This window comes from Medicago sativa, chromosome 8 (assembly GCF_051527215.1).
Source record: "Medicago sativa cultivar Bolivia chromosome 8, Bolivia_mono, whole genome shotgun sequence".
NCBI classification, from domain to species: domain Eukaryota; kingdom Viridiplantae; phylum Streptophyta; class Magnoliopsida; order Fabales; family Fabaceae; genus Medicago; species Medicago sativa.
In genome coordinates this window covers 85,515,486-85,532,443 of record NC_140756.1, presented here as the reverse complement: position 1 = coordinate 85,532,443, position 16,958 = coordinate 85,515,486, and the positions used below count along the sequence as shown (strand labels likewise).

Sequence of the window (16,958 nt, the reverse complement as noted above, 5' to 3'; positions counted from 1 at the left end):
AGTTAGCAGAAAATGGAAAATAGAAAAGGATAGATACCAAGAGAGGACAAACATACATACAACACAAAGGAAGAAAAGAGGAAAAGATTTTGTGGATGTTGATTGTTAAAAAAAAAAATAGGGTAACTTACGTGTAGAAATAGGACTCAAAGAAAAGTATTAGATTTTTTTTGGTCAATAACGAAAAGGACAAAAGAAAGAACCATCTTACCATAATTACATGATCTAATTTCAAGTCTCTAACCCCTCTGTGTGTGTTTGATGTTGACACAGATTCTCCACTTGTTGGTTCACATAACGCGACCAAAACATTTTTCCTTTGTGATTTGCCAAGTCACACTCCCACTCTCTCTGTTCTTTACTCTATCTCTCTCTATATAAACTCGTAACCATTCTTCTCTCCTTATGTATCTCTAGCCACATTCTCAATTCCACAATTCTTCTCTCTTTCTTGGCCTTCACTTCTTCATCATCACATCTATTTGGTAAGTGTTTACTCTTTTTCTTTGCCTTCTATAATGCATTTTTGTTTGAAAATTTAGTTTCCATTTCATGGTTTTCTTTGTATTTTTGAAAACTTAGGTATAATTTGTGATATCCCCATGATTTGAAGTTTGGACTATCATTGTTTGATTTGTCTTGTTAATTCATGTATAATTTGAGACCGTTACAAAATATGGGAAGTTTTTCATTCATGTTTTCTACTATATGATAAGGTGGCTATTTTCTAGTGTAATGAAATTATTTTGATATGGTGAGATTACATTTTATAGTCTGCTGTATTTTTGAATACAGGAGAGAAACATGCTTAGTCCGGAAGGAGAAATTAAAATAATAAGTTTTGGCTATAAATGCAATAGTGATAGAGGTGTTCCTAATGAGATCACAAATGACTACAAAACCCTTCCTGAAGTTCTTCGAACGAGTAGTTTTTCTTGTTTATCAGGTGCAGCCTTAAGTGCAAATGCTACACTGGCCAACACAAACATTTGCAATGGTAAGTTAGGAGGAGAAATTCTTCCAAGTTGGGACTCTCCTAATTCGTTTCGTAGAATACCTTCTTCGCCAAGTCTTTCGCGGTTTGACAGACTATCATCTTCTCTCCCGAGTAGTCTCTCATACCTAAGTTGCAGCCCTTCCACTCCAAGTGATATTCTTGAGTACGACTCATTGAAATCCACGAGTGACCGTTCCAGTAGTGACGGTTTTCTTATTGCCAAGGAAGTTCAAGTAGCGGGAGGAGCTGCTGGTGAAGATAGAGTTCAAGCAGTCTGTTCTGAAGAAAATGGTTGGCTCTTTTGTGCAATTTATGATGGATTTAATGGGAGAGATGCAGCTGACTTTCTGGCTGGTACACTTTACGACACCATCATATCTTACCTAGATAGGTTAATTTTGGAATTGGAGCCTGTTTCTATCACTGCTTCCGACCACGCTGATTTGGGTGAATTCCTTCGATATAAGTTGAGTGATAGTCTTAATTGTCATGAGGATCATTCTCTGTCAAGAACATCACGCGAGTCTTTTTCGCGCAGAGTACTTGATAGTCTAGAACGTGCTCTCAGTCAGGCTGAGAATGATTTCTTGTACATGGTTGAACAGGAAATGGGGGAACGTCTGGATTTAGTTTCGATTGGATCTTGTGTTTTAATTTTGCTTCTTCATGGTAATGATTTGTATACACTTAATCTCGGTGACAGCAGAGCAGTATTGGCGACGTGTAGTAACGGTGATAATATGAACCAGAGTGAGAAACTCAATCCGATACAGCTTACAGATAGTCACACTGTTGAAAATGAAGCTGAAAGAGCTAGACTCCTGGCTGAACATCCTGATGATCATAAGGTCATCATAGCAGGAAAAGTGAAAGGGAAGTTGAAGGTTACTCGTGCATTCGGAGTTGGCTACTTGAAAAAGGTTTGTATTCTCTTTCACTTTTTTTAGTTTTTTTTAGTGTATTTGGATAAATTGTTTAATTAATTGTTTGTTGAATAAGTACTTATTATATAAACGTCCATGTATATGTTCTTACTTTAATCAAAGGGGAGATGCGATTTTCACATGATTTTCATTCGCTGTTATGAACAGCTTATTGATTATGTCATAAGGTATTTTCATAAACTCTTTCAAACACTTGTGCAAGTGTTTACCTCATAAGGTTATTCTGAATCTTTGTCCTACCAAACATAGATTTGATTTTTTATTTATTATTTCCTCGCAGAAAAATCTGAATGATGCTTTGATGGGAATCCTGAGAGTTCGCGATCTTACGAGCCCACCATATATTTCCACTCAACCATCACTGAATGTCCATAAAATCTCACATTCTGATCAATTTGTTATAGTAGGGAGTGATGGTTTATTTGACTTCTTCAGCAATGAAGAAGCAGTGAAGCTTGTAGAATCTTATATCTTAAACAATCCTTTTGGTGATCCTGCAAGGTTTCTCATAGAGCAGCTTGTAGCTAGAGCAGCTGATTCTGCAGGTCAATTTTTCTATATCCTATGCTAAATTTAATTTTATACGCATGAATGTAGATTGTTAAGTGTGTGTATTGATGAGTAAAGTTTTTACAGGTTTCAGCATGGAGGAATTGATGAATGTTCCGGCCGGGAGGAGAAGAAAGTACCACGATGATGTCACTGTAATAGTGATCATGCTTGGGATGAATCAACGGACTTCAAAAGCTTCAACTTGCATGTAAGATGGACCAGGACCTTCTGCAGTAAAAAAAGACGCAGTTACACGCAATATTCGATCTCAGCCATTAATCTGAGACAATAATATAATCTCAACCGTTAATCTGAGATCGAAAATTGCGTGACACTGACACACACCTTACAGCACCAAATCCAAATCCAAATCCAAATCCATCTAAGACTGACCAAGGTAATTTGTATGCAAGTAACTTTTCAATGGATGCCCTTTGCCAAGTATCATTTGATAGGATAAATTTGTAGTATTGAAAGTGTATATATACCATTTTACAAGAACCATTTGGGTTCTTTATTATGTAAAATATATATTCATATTTGTGTGAGTCGTATTTTTTAATTTCATAGTCACCTTATGACATTGGATCAAAGTTATTATTATTGTGTGCCTTTTTAATTAGTTATCAACTCAATTCACCAAAATCTTAGTTACTTACTCGAAAAACTATAATAGAACACACCAACAAAAAATGGACAAACAACTGCAACTATAACATAATTTTGAGGAAATGCTTCTATTTTCTGTCTCACTTTAAAAAAAGATTCTTCAATATCATTTCAAAGACATTGTCCTATTGTGCTCTGTTTTTTTCTTTTCCCCACTTCACTTCAATGCAATACTGTTTGTTTGTATGTATGTTTCACCTAGCAACACCTTTTTATCTTCTCGGGCTTCAAGCTTCTGATAATAGACTACACTTGACACATGCTTCTTCCTTTAATACTTTTTTTTTCCACTTTATTTCATTGATGTTCACAATAGTTTAGGTCCACAAGCTGAATCTCTCACATGGGTGGCTTAAAAACATGAAAAATGTAGAGGACATTAATTGTGGCCTCACCTCATTCTTACCCTTTCATTATAAAATTATGAATTTGTATGTATATCATCAAGTACCAGCAACTAGAAACATTGATGCAAGGGCTAGCTGCTTTATTCAAAGCAATCAAGTTGATTTCAGGAATCAGGATTAGACTCAGTCAACAACAAAAAAGAATCAGGATAAACAAAATACCGTATATCCTTTTGGCATGAGAATGAAATACTAAACAATGGCTACCAATTTTTGTAGTAATAGCAATTCATAATATATAGTGCAAGTGTTGCATCCAACTTTAATTCTGAATAAATATTTGTTTTATTGTGCAAAGTACTAAATAATCTGATTATTTTAATATCAATTTTATAATGTGATTGTAAAAAAAAGATTATTTAATTCTTCCAAATGAGGTATTCCTGAGAAACAGCAATCAAACACGGCACTGATCATGGCTCAGTCAAAAGCTACATCAGAAGTACAAGCAGTAGTGTTCATAGAGTAGTAGTAAATGCAGCAAACCCTCTTAGAATAAATTATTAAACCCTGACATCCAAATAAAAGAGGGATAAGAAGAGCAGTTACATTACGTAAATTTTGATTCATCAACATTTTTTTATTTTATTTTCCTTAGAAAATATTTATAAATTTCATCCAATTTGCTCTTTCTAAATTATACTACTATCATTGTTTGAATTCTTGGGCAATGGGGGCACTGGATAAGGAATCAAATATAGTAAATATTGCATTGGAACTTGTGCTGTCAACTTCTCAAAAGTATGAAAAGTGTTATTTTCACTTTAAAACTTTCCTTTTTAGTTTTCTTAACCGGTGCCCCGGGGACACCGGTTAACAAGACCCATTCTTATATTCTCAAGGCGTGTGGCTCGAAAATTCATCATTTCCCCAGCAGAAATGGCTTTTCTAAACAGAAACTTGGAACAAATATTCTTGCATGTTACTACACTACACAATTTGAAATATACTCTCTCCGGTCCTATTTATAAGAGAAATTTTGGTCAACAAAAGTTAATGTATCTTGTTAAAAAATTGGACCAGATACATCCACTTTTATTGACCCAAATGTCTCTTACAAATAGGACCGGAGGGAGTATATTTTCAATCACAATTTCTCTATAACTTTGTATCGAATGAGGCCAAGGTCCATTCAAAATGGACCTGCGTGCGAAAGACTGGAGTCACTCTAGAGTAATTCATAAGCTCTACATGCAACCATACAATCAATGGGACGATGAATCGGTCATCCATGTGAGTTACCCACGCTTTGTTACGGGTGCCAACGAAATCTCAGTTCAATCATCTAAACACTACGATTACATAAGGGAATCTCTCTCGCCATGCTTATTTAGGCATTCATTCCAAGGGAATGGATCCTCTCAGGTGTTTATTTACACATGAGAGTGTAAAGTGTCATGTGATCTCTCACCATTCAAAATAAAGAACATATGTGATATTTAGACAAAATGAATTTGAATGGTGATACATGACACTTTACTCTCTCATGTGTAAATTACACCTGAGAGAATGCACTCCCGGTCTCACCCCAACTAAATCAACCACTAACTCGAGATTTGAGTACTTACAGTTACATCACACCTTTCGGAGAACTCTTGCTGTATAGTCCAGACATCCGACCACCTTCGAGGTCCACCTTGTATCAGATTTTTTGTTCCCAGCCATTCTTTATTCTAAAACACTATAAAGTATAAACACATAATACACCACCAGAACACAATGTTTGAAACACACACTAAAGGCTATTAGAACATCATTTACAGTTTGGTCCAAAATTAAAATAAGCTAAAGCTGTGAGCAGAGAGCATTTCCAGTGTTAAGACTAAGATCTTCAAAATGTAAAATTAGCCCCTACTAAACCAATGACATAAAACATATACTATAAGCTAAACTTCCGTCAATTACAAAATTACCACAACAAAACTATCCTATAATAGAACAAACAAAATCTGAAAGAAAAAAAAAATGCAACATCACATAATAGAACACCCATTTGCATTTTCATCACTGAAGAACTCAAAGGGAATCAAAGGTGTAGATTGAAACTGATAAGGGTCACGATCAAAGCCTGCACACATGTAGGGTAATGGTGGAACATAGTAAGAAGGACAACCCATTGTTCCCATGGGACATAATCTGTTGTAAGTTGCATACTGTAACTGTACCAAAGGAGGATAACATGTTTCTGGATACAACATGTACGATTGCTGACGTGTAGGGCTGAGATTCACTTGCCCCACAACCTGACCTGGACTCTGGAATTCTGTTCCAGTGTGTGCAGGTGCACCAGTAGATGCTGAATTCAACCCATTGCTTCCAGTACCAGTTCCAGTTCCACCACCACTCTGAGTTTTCTTCATCTTCTTCTTACCAGAATCTCCTCCGTCACTTTGACCACTCTTGTTCTTTGTTTCCTGCCCCTTACCACCAGCCGGAGACTTCTCCGGTGAGCCTGCATTGGTTTTTGTGTTAGTACTCTTGCTTTTACCGTTACTCTTTTCAGCATTTTCAATTCCATTGTCTTTGCCAGAGTTGAGGTTGGGTTCAGTATTTGCAGAAGAATGGTTTTTCTTTTGCTGAGTTTCTTGGTTTTTTTGTTCACTGTTCTTATTGTTCTTAGCTTTGTTGGAATCCTTTACTTTCCCGGGAAGATTCTCCGGCAAAACCTCGGCGTGTTTTCCAGCTTTGGCAAGTTTCCTTATCAGAGTCTCAAGAGCAGCATTTCCGGTGACTGTTACTTTATTCTGTTGTGGGTCGATTGTTGTAGTAAAAACTCCTGCATTGCAAATGTTATGAAACACCCCAAAATTTTGTCACCACAACAACACAAAAATGGTAAATATGAATCACAGACACATACATGAATACAAGACATAACACTAACATTGTCACTAACTGGTAATAATTTTTTTTTTTAAAAAAAAAAGTATTTCAAAGTAATCACATTTATGTTCTGTGTCGGTGTTTAACACTAACACCGACACATGTGAGACACCAACACGTGTCGGACACCATACTCATCTTCAATCTGAGGTGTCAAGTGCTACATTGTACTTAGTAGAGCACCAGCCACCAAACCATACAGCTTTTTAGTAGTAAGAAAGTAAGATTTAAGCCTTGTAATATTTCCATGCATGAGATGAAAAAAAAAAAATGAATAGTTGAAAACTTAAGTTAGTTTGGTTTATAAGCTCAGTACCATCAATGCTCTGAAGAACTTTCTTTACTTTCCTTCTGCAACCTTCACAGTGGATAGAAACTTTCAAGAACCATGTCTGTGAAACAAAACCAAGTTTAGTTTATAAAATAAAGAAAGATTTTGACAATAGGGGTGTGATTGTTGAGTTGAAGTAACTTGTTACCTGATACTTCAAAGGTTGTGAGGTAGCATCCATTAGAAAGAAGTGGTAGGGAGAGTGAGAGGGAATTGGAAACTTGAAATCAAAATGAAAGTGAGAAGAGGAAAATGCCAAGAAAACAAAGGAAACAAGCCAAGATGGGTACCAAAGTAGTATAATGTGACAATGACCCAATAACACACTGCTCCTTCTGCTGCTTTCCTCTGCCCCTTCAATATCACTCATTCATTCTACTCTCTCATTTCACTTTTTTATTTTTACTTTTTATAATTGTGTAAAACGGGTAATGCCTATTTTATTTTCCTTTTTTTAAAGCTACTATACAGTGGAACTCATTACTCACTCACTTATTAGTATGTGATACTATGATATGATATCATGCATTTCTTTATTTTTGTCCTTTGTTGATGTTCTAAGCTTTTGTTTCTGTGTTAGAAGCAAATTAAGTACTAGCATTACACTTCTCGGTAACATTATTTACTGCATCAATGTAATTATTAAATTCATTGAGACACATTGGTATCAGTAACTTTTTGGTTCTTCATTTCAAAATTTCATTATTATTATGGTCTTTATGCATGTTACACGGGGATACTATTACTAGTTGTGTTTTCCCACTTTACCTTGAGAAAGCACGCAAAAGGTACTTTGCTCGAACAAACAAATGTAACCAAATTTTCTGGGCTTTGACATATTGTATTTGTTCACTTATCCTCTTGAATTTCCACCTGAGTTCCTCCTTTTCTTGGCACATTTATTATTTAAAGAAAATGCTAACAAGTGCCTTACGATCATTTGTTAAAAATTCAAAAAAAGAAACAATTGCTAAATTTTAGATAAAAAAAGTTGTTGTTTAATTTCAATATGTGAAATAGACAAACTCTATGAAAAAGTTCTTGTTTGAGCTTCTTAATATGTGAAATAGACATATTGTTTGACATTTGTTAGCATTTCCTTTTTAAATAGGTTAGATTTTAATTGTGAGTGATTAAGTTTAGTATTGTTTATGAATAAGTAAAATGTTATAGTATATATATATACACAAGAGAGGATATAGTAATGTCATTTTGAACTGAAATGTGACGTCTCTCTTGCGGTCGTGGAGGATTGGGCAGTTGTTGCTGGTTTGTTTGAGCATAACATTTCAAATTAGTTCTAGCTAGCCATGCTTTAAATTGATAAGAAATTATGAACACACCCTTTTATCCTTTTCTCTAGGAGGAGCTCAAAATCGAACCAAGAAATAACATACGACAAAGTAAAAGCGCCAAAGCTGAGGGAAAACATATGCCTAAGCTACATCGCCGTTCAACAGAACTAAAAGAGTGTCTTAAATATTTCCAATTTTGAAAAAAAAAAAAATCTCATCATTTTACCCACTTCGGATTATTTACTGTCCAGTAAATAAAAAGACTAATCTACTTAGGTATATTGATTTATTTACGAAAGGGGGTGACTGCAATAAAATCTTATCCAACCGGAAATTGTTTCAGCTATACTAGAAGATGACTAAGTTCAACATAGCCCCTTGAACGTTGTTTAAAGTATGCTAAATACAAAGTTTCCACGTTGGCATTGTCATGTGATAATTTACATTAGAAAATCGTTTTATTTTACTAAAATATTTATTCAAATTTAAATATTGTTTTACAATTTCCTTTAAGAGGAAATATTGTTTTACAAGTTAATGTATAAACTTTATTCTATTATACTCTTAATTATATAGCAGTGTTATACATCACGAAGATTCGTGAAAATTTACAATACGATCTGGTTTCATTTGTAACCGTAAGAAAGGTTGTGGCCAAGACCAAATGTGATGGTCCATGGTGGACAACCTCTACGGCGAGATGTGGACCAAAAACCTTAGAAAATTGAAAAAATGAAAGACGGAAACATACAACTAAAGGTAAAACAAAAATGTTTTATATAATGTAATTTATTCTTACAAGGTTTTTGGTATCAATAATGCTATGTATAGCGACAAATATTTTACGAATGGATCACGAGATGTGTATTTCAGTTTCTTTAGAATATTGGCCAGGTGATTTCCACTAATCAAAGAGTTATGCCATCGAGCCATTTTCACTATAACATGCATCCTGATTGTTTCGCTATATTTTCAGTAGCGACGAATAACATCGCTGTTCTGGCATACAATTTTATATCGACAAGAATTGCACCTTTTCAATGTGTATCACTAAGATCATACGATGGTAGTTGTTCTGGTCAACAAAATAAACTAGCCATCTCCACTAAAAACAATTAACTAGCCATCAAGATTTCTCAAGAGCAAAGGCTAACGTACGACCGGAAATGTGACAAAGCAAAGCCATAAATCAGTTATTGTAAAATGAAGTTTGCTCAACCTACTGACAGGGCAAACTTGATCATGAACAATATTCATTAAATGGTGAAAGAACTTAGGTCATGAGTCATGACTCACTTGAGCGACTTGTTAAATGAATTAGCAGTATCTCCATGGGTTATTAATGACCACTAGAACTACCCCGACCTAGACGTCACTCACAAGCAACCAGTCATCAACATTAATTCCAAATTAAATGTCTAACTTTTTTTTTGTATGGAATTAAATGTCTAACTTCTCATATAGTAGTATATTTTAATATTTCCAGTAAAATAACTGTTTTATATTTAGTGTTAACATTTAAAATAATTATTTTGTTTTTTGACAGTAATAAAAAAGGGTTTCGCTAAAGAGTGCTCTTAGAACATTATTTAAGGATTCTACTAAAAAAAATTGTCTTAAAAATACAATATATTCTTTTTGTCAATGCAATAATTACACAAATATGAGAAGTATGAGAAGCGACATTGGAAATGACTATATTTACAAGACAATGAACTATTCCCTCCGTCCCTATATCTAAACGACATTGGAAGCGACATTGGAAATTTTGTCTTAAAAAAACTTACTACTTTTACACTCGTTAGCATTCCCATAAAATAATCCATCATTTCATTAAAAAACAAGTATCAATATAGTATATTGGAATGGCAAATAAATATGAGAAGTGACATTGGAAATGACTATATTTACAAGACAATGAACGACTCTCTCCGTCCCTATATCTAAACACTCATTTGACTTTATTTTTGTCCCTAAATATAAACTACTTTTCAAATTATTATATGCATTTACTATTATTTTTTAAACCACTTTGCAAATTATTATATGCATTTATTATTTTCTTTCCTAAACATACCCCTAATTAATACTACTAATTTGTCTTGAAATATGAAAAGTCAATTTAATACACATACAAACAAAAGACAATTTAGTAATATTAACACACAAAATAGACACATTAATTGCACTAACAACTTTTCTTAAGAAATGTGAAAAATGCAAAAGGTGTTTAGAAATAAGGACGGAGGGAGTACTATACTATGAAGAATGCTATAGACACTTTCTTTTCAACACTTTTCTAACACTTACTCTTTTATTGGATGAATTTAATGTATGTCCCACTATTTTAAGTAGAACCCAATTCTAAAGTGTGAGACTCAACTTGATTTAAACTAATATGGAAGTGTGTGTTTGATAGAGTGTTACAAGCACTACTCATTATGAGGAATGTTATGGACACTCTATCACTCGCTCTTTTATTGGAGGAAATTAATGTATGTTCTCCACTATTCATTATACTACTCCCTCCGTTCCTTTTTAATTGTCACTTTTAGATAAATTTTTTGTTTCTTTTTAACTGCCACTTTCAAAGTTCAATGCAACATTAAATGATGTTTTACCAATATTACCCTTAGATATTTATTATGGACAGTTAAACATATGAAGTGAAATATTAATTTAATAAGGCCAGTATAGTAAAAGTAAAAACAATTGTATCAAAAGTAATAACATTTATTGATCGTCTTTGTTTGTGTAAAATGTCAAATAGCAACAATTAAAAAGGAACGGAGGTAGTATTAGTCTAACTCTATCTTAAAAAATGGAAATGTTAACGAGTGCCTCCGGGGCACTTTTTAAGCACTTTAAATGATAAATTTTAAATGAAAAGTTATGTATTGGATGCATTGAAAATTGTAATAATTAACTTTTTAAAAAAATAATTACTAAATTTGAGATACTGAAAGAGTGCCCCGGGCACTCATTAACAAGACCCCTTAAAAAAACATACTACATTTAACACTAATAGCACCTAACTCAACAATAAAGAGTGACATGAGTGGTAGATAATTGTACCTCTTAATCATTCGGTTTAAAATTTCAACTATGATTGATGCACATGGAAAAAAAATTATTGGAAGAAGTCAATTACTTAAATGAATCTTATTCATATCAAAAAGATTAATCTTTTCGGTTACGTTTGAATGATGCTTTTGGTCTAAAAAAATAGCACCTTCCTAACTAATGTTGCGTAAAGAAGAATTAAAAGCATCTACTACCATTTTGAGTTCACAGAAAACACAATTATTAAACCCTGTCATTTATGTGATTTTTTAATACCAATAGTTAGCAAAGGGAGTTTTATTAAAGAGCAATGCTATATCTCTAGACAAAAAACATCAAGAATTCTTCAAGAATAAAAAGCAACCAATCACAATGCACTATTTGCCACAATTCAAGGAGGTGTGGCTGAAAAATAGGAAGTGAACAAATAAATCATGCAATTAAAACTTGCCACATGTGTCTTGAAAAATTCTTGATGCTATTTTTCTAGATAAATAGCATTTTTCTTTATTAAATTGTTACGTCTATTCATTCATTGATTTTTTTTTTCTAAACCTATGTTTAATTTTACACAAATCAATCTCTCAACAAATTTCTATGCTTTTAGATAAAGATAAGTGTCATTATGCTTTAATTTTTCCCTTAAATATGTCTGAGATATGTAAAGCTCAAGTTCAACTCACTCAGTTAACAAACTCAATTGTCAAGTCCCAAACTTTGTAGCAAAAGGAAAGGAAAAAAAAAACACCATATAAACGAACCTGGATCCCCTGTTGTAACTGCTTCACGCAGTGGTCGATCTCAGTCATTGAACATTGATCTAAAGGTTTAGATTGTTCTATCAGTTTTCACACACTTTGATCTCAACCACTGGAATTTGATCGGATGGCTCACATGCCTTCCAGCACCTGCTCTTACAGCAGGAAATCCTATGCTCAAATTCGAACTTATAGACTCAAATTTTCTATCGCTTATAAAACACCTTTTATCTCTTATTATAGCTAATTTATGTTATGAAATGCTACATTTTCACGTCGCATGTAATAAATAGTTTAGAGATTTAGATATAAATAATAGATAGCATCAGCAACTAGATATTAAGATTTAAGATATTTGAGGATGGGGATTAGGATCCATTAATTTGGTGGAGATTGGAGAGGGAGAAAGAAGTTTTTGTGTAGACTGTAGACCTTAGAGGATCCAATAGAGAAATAGCTAGAGCTAATCCAAACTCCCAAAGCTGAATTTGTGTCCATAACCTTCAACTTCTACAATACACCAAATGACCAAAAGATTAATGACATGAAACAAGAAGAAGATGCCTTGTCTTCGTTTCAACTTTCTGCTAGGATGAATTTTCTGTTCAGAATTAAAAGAACCACGATAAACAGGAATTAATTATGATGCCATGTATCAAGCAGAAAATAGAATCAAAATGAATGATTGGTTTGTGGAACATTCTCATCCATGTAATACCATATATCTAGACAAGGATTACAACATATTATCAGCATAACGTTAACCTGTTATGAACTCCATATGCAAGACCAAATGTTGGTCACAATTTGGTGATCTGTTGCATTCTAGCTGGCATTTTTGTATGAAAAAACACGTGATGTTGGAGTGGTAAATTAAATCTAGAATATAAATTGAGCAACTAACAAATAAATGTATCAGAAGGGAAAAGGGGCTAGTACAATTGCTCTGCTTTCCTCTTTGATGGCATGTTTCAAGGAAAAATAAATGGACATGAAAAACTTTACTTTAATATCAAGATCTATCTATTGATTATTGTCAAAAACAAAACTTAATAAAGGAAAGTACAAATTCTATTGGCTATTTGGCTAATTGCTTAATTATGAACCTAAAACAACAAAAGGAAATAATGTAATTACAAAACCAAATCAAGTTCTTGAAGCCTAGATCGAATCTTATCCAAAGTACCGTCGATTGTTAAATCAAATGCATCCTTCTTATTTCTCAAACCAGGAGAACTATTATGCTTCCTATAAACAACTCCAGGAATCAACTCCAAAACTTTCTCCCTCATTCTCCTAACCCTAGCTCTAGGTATTCTCTGCAACACATCAAAAATCTTCAATCCCTTGAAAACAACATCCTCCTTAGGTATAGTAACAGAAAAACTATCAAATTCAATCTCCGGTAAATGCCACGAATACTGCGATTTAGCAGATAAATCCTCGAAAAACACAGGTATACAACCTGCAAGAATCGCGTCAAAAGTGGATTTACGCGTAGGAGTATCCCCTGGTGGTTGTAAACAGAAATTTGCACCCAACATTGGTTTCATAAACCTAATTGGATCATGCTCACAAACACCATTAGAACAATCAACAGTTTCACAAAGCTTTTCATAACCAAATGAATTCCCATTCACATTACTGCTATTGTTATCATTATCACATTCCATTCTTATACTCCGCCGGATATTTGGCGTAGCAGAAAAACCACCACCACCTGCAAAAAGAGCAAGAGAAGATCTCTTGGAACGACGAACACGCTGAATCCACGAATCCAACAACGCTAGATTCGGTGGATGAAACGACGTTGGATAAGGAACAGCATGTTCTTGCCACAGCCAAGCACGAGATTCCAAAGTTAACGCGGTTACATTAAAAAACTGTGGTAATTCAAGAAACGAAGTTCCCCAAAGATGAGGATCATTATCCAAAGGCTGAGAGAAATCCCAAGCGGGTCGGGCCATAACAAGAAAATGATCATGACCCGAATGACGGTTCCATATTTCAGGGTGATTTTCTTTGGTCAGAAAATGAAAAAGATGAACACCGTGTTGTTCACTGGAGTTATACTCAGGACCGTAAAGATAACGGAGAGAATCAAAGGCAGCGTAGTAAGGAAGATAAACTGCGTTAGCGGTTTTAGGATCTTCCGTTAAGCATGGATATTCTAACATACGGCGATGGAAAATGAGTTCAAGCATGGATGGGTCGGTTCGGTACCAACTATGGGAACGGTTATGGGTTTTTTGACCCAAACCGTGGTTTGCTAAGTAAGGACATAAATCGTCTAGGAATGTGTATTCTGAACAATTTGAGAGTAGATCTAGGTTGAATTTTGGTGGTAGTTTTCTTATGTGGATCCAACGTTGTTCGCACTCATTTTCTGTTGTTGTTGTCGTTTTAAGGTTTTCATTTTCTTCGGATTTGGTTGGATTCAAGAGGAGGAAGATAGTGATGATGGAGATGGAGATGTAGATGTGTGGTTTTGATGGTGCCATTGGAAGAGGATGTGATGAATGATGGATGATAACATAAGAAAATGGTGTTTGAAGCTTTCTTTCTCTTTTGTTCGGGGTGTTTTAGTTTTTAATATCTTTTATTTTATTTTTTACTTTATTTTATTTACTTTATTTTTTATTTTATTTTTTAATATCTTTACCGTTGATTTGATTCATTGGCCAAGAATGAATCAAATACATAACTATCTTCGGTATTTGATTCATTGTCGAAGATTCAATTCCTAAAATACAAAACTATCTTCTAAATCAGCGTCGTTTTGGAGGTTGATTCTGATTTAAAATGCAATTATTTGGATTTCGATTCTCTCAAGAGAAGTGCTAAGCACAAACGCTCGCACAAACTCCTGTCAGCACATGCTCTTATATGAAGCCACGACATAAATGTTTTTTAATATTTTACTTGTTAACTGATTCAACAAGTTAGCATGTTTTCCATTATATTTTTCTTTTAACTTATTTTTTTTAGTATCAATCGCTCTTTTACAAACTACACTACTACCACAATGAGTTCATGACTCTTCAATTTATGTTTCTGCATCGTTGCACTGCCATTGGTATCTATCGTCGCTAATCGTGTCTTTCTCTTTCGTGATGTGGCGGTTATGATGTTTTATCGTCAACTATGGTGTTTCGTGAAAGATAGAGGTGGCATGATGCTCCAGGGATGCATACGACGGTGTCGATGAGGGGTATGCACATAGGTGACGGTCGATGCATGCTGCAGGCGGTGCTGCGATGGGAGATGAAAGGAGTGTGCCACAACGACAATACGACGTTGGGTGTTATGAATGCTTGTACATGGTGTGTGGATGTGGTCGAAGAGAGGGTTTGTGGTGGACTAAGAGGTGGTTATGGTGTTTTGTTGTGGAGAGATTGACAACAAATTGAATTTCAGTGGTTGTTAATAGAGGTGGATTAAGGGATGGATGAAGTGGAAGTTCTGATTATAACATTGTTTTAGTTAGGAATGATGTGGTGGTTGGACGGAGAAGACAACAAAAGAAAACCCAACAAATAAATAAAAAATGTTACTTTAACCTATAGAACCGATAACCAGATTAAAGGTTCAAAATGTGGATGACGTGGCCCAATCAGAGAGGGTGTGATAAATGGATCGTGTGTTTGAGAGTTTGACAGTAGCACTTCTCTTCTCTTAATTGTTTAAAAGGAAATGTTAAAGAGTGTTGTTACGACATTGATTAAGATAACGAAAATAAAAATATTGTATTGAAAAATGGTAAATTTAACTTTTAAAAAATATAAATATTGTTGAATTTGATATAAACTTATTGCTTTAGTAAATGTTTTATGAATACTTATTAGCAGTGGCGGAGCCACGATTATTATAAAGCCTGGGCAAAAAAAATTGAAACACATTTTTTTCTCTACAATTTTTTAGCTGTAGGCTCTTTCACTCTTTGGGTTTGGGATAAATTGCAAGCAAATAATTAAAAAAATCTAAAGAAATTGACCTACAAAAAATATACATAAGAAATTTACAGGGATTTATACAACAAATTCAGAGAAATTTACATAAGAAATTGCAAAAGTTTTGGGTCAGAGCCCGGACAGCTGCCCAGGCTAGCCGAGCCCAGGCAACTGCCCGGACCAGCCGAGCCTTAGATCCGCCCTTGCTTGATTGCTTGTTAGTATAACCTTTGTTTAAAAAATATTGTACTTGTTACAGTGATGATGAAAATGATGAGTGTCTTTTTCACTATCTGAACAACATGTAACGAGTCAATATAACAAGCAAGAGGTATTCTTGCTTGGATACAAATCCAAATAAATATATTTGGGCGCAGACACAAAACCAAAAAAATATTTCTAAAGCATGTTTCATAACAAAGTTTGAGTCCTGACTCCTGCTATTAAGGGTGGGAATATGTTAGGTCGAGCTAGGCTTTGCAAGGCCTAGACCTGACCTGCCAAATTTTTTTAAAGCCTAAGCCTAGCCTGCGGCCTGTCATAGGCCTACATTTTAAGCCTGAGTCTGGCCTTCTGAAAGCTTGATACGACCTGCTAGCCTTTAAAAGTCTATATCTTATGAACATCTTTAAATAAGCAATGTGATTTAAGTTTAAATAGACTAGCTAACAAATAGAACAATTAGATTAAAATCTCTTTTGATAAATCAACATGAGATTTTAGGAAATTTGACGATATATTATATCATATTTCAATTCTACTTTATAATAATACATTTATATATGCAAAAAAATTAATGTAGAGTAATAAGCTTCAAATACTGAAAAAGATAAAAAAAATTATATTTTAATTCAAAGTGTAAAATATAATATAATAATAAATAATATTATTCATGTTTACTTAAATAGATCCGTCTAATAGGCTTAAAAGACTTTTTGAATGGCCTATGGACTGATCTTTTAAGCTAAATAGGCTTCTAAAAAAGTCTAAGCCTTCTCCATTTAAGAAAAAAGTCTGGCCTGGTCTGACCTGTCGTAGGCTAGGCCATACGCCCCTGTAGGCCGACCTAGCTTATTCCCATCCCTACCTGCTATAAGAGCTTGGACTAC

General features: G+C 34.2%; 3 protein-coding genes across 4 annotated transcripts; 1 reads left to right on the top strand and 2 right to left on the bottom strand.

Annotated features, from left to right (window-relative positions):
* Nucleotides 1–405: 405 nt before the first annotated feature.
* LOC146902586 (putative protein phosphatase 2C 40) lies at nt 406–3,094 on the top strand. 2 transcript variants are annotated; one of them, XM_085737718.1, is made up of 4 exons: nt 406–485; nt 796–1,917; nt 2,222–2,486; nt 2,578–3,094. In XM_085737718.1, exons 2-4 carry the CDS (start codon nt 805–807, stop codon nt 2,703–2,705), a joined length of 1,506 nt encoding a protein of 501 aa, XP_085593844.1. In that variant the 5' UTR covers nt 406–485; nt 796–804; the 3' UTR covers nt 2,706–3,094. The 2 variants fall into 2 exon arrangements, with proteins under 2 accessions (XP_085593844.1, XP_085593845.1); XM_085737719.1 differs by having other exon boundaries at nt 406–489; nt 774–1,917.
* A 2,330-nt stretch (nt 3,095–5,424) lies between these two features.
* LOC146902585 (heavy metal-associated isoprenylated plant protein 35-like) lies at nt 5,425–7,012 on the bottom strand. Its single transcript, XM_085737722.1, has 3 exons — nt 6,932–7,012; nt 6,769–6,844; nt 5,425–6,345 (listed from the first exon to the last, which is right to left on the bottom strand). Exons 1-3 carry the CDS (start codon nt 6,962–6,964, stop codon nt 5,543–5,545), a joined length of 912 nt encoding a protein of 303 aa, XP_085593848.1. The 5' UTR covers nt 6,965–7,012; the 3' UTR covers nt 5,425–5,542.
* Nucleotides 7,013–12,899: 5,887 nt separating this feature from the next.
* Nucleotides 12,900–14,435, bottom strand: LOC146902584 (Exostosin family protein). Its single transcript, XM_085737717.1, has one exon. It carries the CDS (start codon nt 14,398–14,400, stop codon nt 13,033–13,035), a length of 1,368 nt encoding a protein of 455 aa, XP_085593843.1. The 5' UTR covers nt 14,401–14,435; the 3' UTR covers nt 12,900–13,032.
* Nucleotides 14,436–16,958: the final 2,523 nt, after the last annotated feature.